The 3,256-nt window shown below is 45.2% G+C and overlaps 1 protein-coding gene across 1 annotated transcript in view; it reads left to right on the top strand.

Moving 5' to 3' along the window:
* mgat5 (alpha-1,6-mannosylglycoprotein 6-beta-N-acetylglucosaminyltransferase) overlaps nt 1–3,256 on the top strand; it is a gene marked incomplete in the record, with an annotated part of 64,815 nt that overhangs the window by 20,675 nt on the left and 40,884 nt on the right. The window contains 1 exon segment of the mRNA XM_025010059.2: nt 2,594–2,764. Coding sequence (XP_024865827.1) covers nt 2,594–2,764 — 171 coding nt within the window.

Here is a 3,256-nt window from a genome sequence, read left to right as displayed (position 1 = left end):
GATTGTCCCTGGTCTGCAGCTCTCCTCACATGTTTTGCAGACACAAAGTGTTTGTCGATGCGTTTATGTTCCATGATTACACTGCAGGACGTGCAAAACAGCTGCAGCTGGGGAGGAAACTGGTTTGCGACCGCAGTGAAGTTAGCTTGAAGTTGGATGTTGGATATTCGCGCTCCGCGGAGTTAGCTGCGTCTAGCTCACAGCTGACCCCGAAACAGGAACGCTAATGTCGGATAGCCGTTCTCTGCCGGCCCCTTCTCTCACGCGCGGCGGTTCACTTAGGGGACGGCTGACCGATATTAGCGTTCCTGTTCCGGGTCAGCCGTGAGCTAGACGCCGCTAACTCTGCGGAGCGCGAATATCCAACATGCAACTTCAAACTAACGTCACTGCGGCATTTTGCTGAAATCTTTGTGGGCAAATGTGAAGCATTAGCGCACATTTTGGCTTTGGTCGCTGCTCCTGCACGCTCCCGGCATTCTGACCTTAACAGGAAGTGACGTCACGTGTCTTCTTCCTGAGTTATTTGGGGTTATTTTGTGTTCCACGCCACACAAACCCACAGAGAAGAGACTAGACCGCAGAAACGGTGGCGAATCGCTTCAGAAACAATAAATATTGGGTTAAAGTTGCGGGAAAGTTGTGGCGTTTTGGACAAAGTTGCAAAAAGTTGCGATTTCGCGGGGTTTGCTTGATTTTGCGTTAATAGTTGCGATCGCAACATCGCAAAATCCTGGAGGGTCTGACTTTTAGGTAACGTCAGTGGTCCAGAAAAACTAGCAAGAAACGAATCCTTTTTGTTAAATTTACCTGCAGTTGACATTAGAGATGCAAATCTTTCAGTGTCTTGCGATTCGATTCCGGTTTTTAGGGTCATGATTCGATTCAGAAACAAAATTTTTCTCTTCAAACGGTCCAGAGATTCTGTTTTAAATTGTCTGATTGACGAGAAAAAGACGACGTAAACGAATAAAATGTTCTGTACTGTATGAAATCATCAGTTTATGTTTAAACACAAACAAGTTTGTGCATAAAATTCTCAAACTTAAATTGACCCGTATTTGGTTAGCCTAGCTGCCTGGCGTTTTCCTTGTATAAAGAAAAAAAAAAAATCCAAGAATTATTCAAAATATAATTTTACAAAAAATGAAGCAGACTTTATTAATTTTATTTTAAACTATTTAAAAATCGATTTTGGAGCATTTTGAATCGAGTCAGAATTCCCAGGACTAGGGCTAGGAATTGCGATTCAAAATGGGTGGCGGCCATTTTGGATCCAACTTTTGTTTTTTCCAACGGGAAGAGGGTCATGTGACCCATCGAACTCATTGGGAATTTCACAAGAAAAACAACGGCGCTCTCGGTTTTAACGCGACTTTATCCTTTCACGAGTTATTTACGAGTTTCTCGCCGCTTATAAAATGTCTTCAAAAGCGTTGGATTGTCGACGCGACCCTCTTCTCCCACTTCCACTTCCTGGAAAGCGGATTGGTCGTCGTGGGCCAGCTGAAATGGTGAAATTCCCAATAAGTTCGATGGTGTCACATGACCCTTTTCCCGACAGGAAAAGAGGGGGGCGTGGCTCCTGCAGGTAAGGGGCGTTTCACTTCGGGACGGATTGCGATCGCCTGATTGGTCGGCTGCTGACGAGCCTACTGAATTGATTGACAGGTCGCCTCACGTCGAAGCTGCGTTTGATAGTAAAAAAAAAAAGAAAAAACTAAACAACAAAACAAGCTTTTTATACCTCAACAAACAAAAATAAATGACAAAACACCTGATTCTTTGCTGCTTTAGCTTATCGGCGTTAACGTGTTAGGATAGCTAGAATACGAGGTTGCATAAAAATGTATAAATTTTTTTAAACTTACAGCGCTAAACGCAGCTAGCTGGTGCCAAACACTCAAAAATCAATGAAACTGCAACTGAAAATTTGCCTCTTTTCTTTGGATTTCGACTCTCCAAGTAGTCTCTAACGTTCCCAGCTCAGTGGGATACTCCCTATACCCCAGGAGTGTCCAATCCTGGTCCTCGAGGGCCACCATCCTGCATGTTTTCCTTGTTTCCCTGCTCCGACACACCTGCTTCACGGTTAAATCACCTCTTCATGTTCTGCAGAAGCCTGTTAATCACCCATTGATTCAAATCAGGTGTGTTGGAGCAGAGGAACAAGTAAAACATGCAGGATGGTGGCCCTGAGGACCAGGATTGGACACCCCTGCCCTATACAGACACGCTCACGCTCTCACTCGCCCCATGGACTCTCTCTCTCCCCTAAAGGAGCCACATCACTCGTCCTTGTTGGCCCGGTCCGATTGGCTTTTGTGCGTTCCGGATCTAGATCAGAGTCCGGATTTTCTCACGAGATGCTTTTAAAAGCCAAATACGTGGAGGGAAAAAAAAAAATCTGTTTTAAGGGAAAAAGTCTACTAATTTTATATAAGCACACAGGTATAAAAAAAGACCCTCAGCACTATTGTTCAGCTATGTTAAATTACTGTAAATTTCCTGGGGATAAATGGGGCTAAAATGTGAGTTTTTAAAAACGACCCCCTGGAAAAAACGTTGCTGCCCCGTTTCTTTGCCCCCGCAGACCTGAAGAAGACGCTCGCCGTGCTGCTGGACAACATCATGCTGCGGCTCGGCAAGCTGGAGACCAAGGTGGAGAACATCTACAACGGCACGGGGAGCGGCCTGGCCAACGGCACGGCCGCGGGCACAGTCTCGCCGAGCTCCGGAAACCCGGAAAAAGTCAACGTGGCAGGTTGGTGTTGGATTTCTTCTTTCTTCGTCCCGTTTCTGTTTGCTTTTAACTTGGCGGGATGAAGTGTGTGTGTGCGCTCCAGTGAACGACCCACTCGCACGTCGCTTTAAGTTCCGCTTTGTTGCTCTGTACAGGTTCCTACTTGCCCGAACCTACAGTAAACATTAGAAATCTGGATTCTATACTCATGAAACAGGCCAGGGATTCCCAGATGTGTCGTCACGGACGTTCACCTGAAACGAAAAGTGGAATTTTCACCCACCGAAGCCACATAGTTTCAGTCCGTCCGTGACACGTTAGATTTAATCTGGCCTGTTTGACATTAATGGAACCTTTGGAACCTTTGGAAGGTCGCGTTTGTCTGCTCATGGAAATATTCAGAGTGTGCGATCAAACGTCCCTCAAGGATTTAAAAAGGCATACCAGATTTAAAAAAAAAAAAAAAAGTTTAATCCTATTCCTAACACAAATTGGACTGATGCAGTTAGTATT

Source organism: Kryptolebias marmoratus, linkage group LG23, assembly GCF_001649575.2.
Source record: "Kryptolebias marmoratus isolate JLee-2015 linkage group LG23, ASM164957v2, whole genome shotgun sequence".
Taxonomy (NCBI): Eukaryota; Metazoa; Chordata; class Actinopteri; order Cyprinodontiformes; family Rivulidae; genus Kryptolebias; species Kryptolebias marmoratus.
The sequence above is the reverse complement of the archived record's forward strand: the minus strand, read 5'-3'. Positions and strand labels throughout refer to the sequence as shown.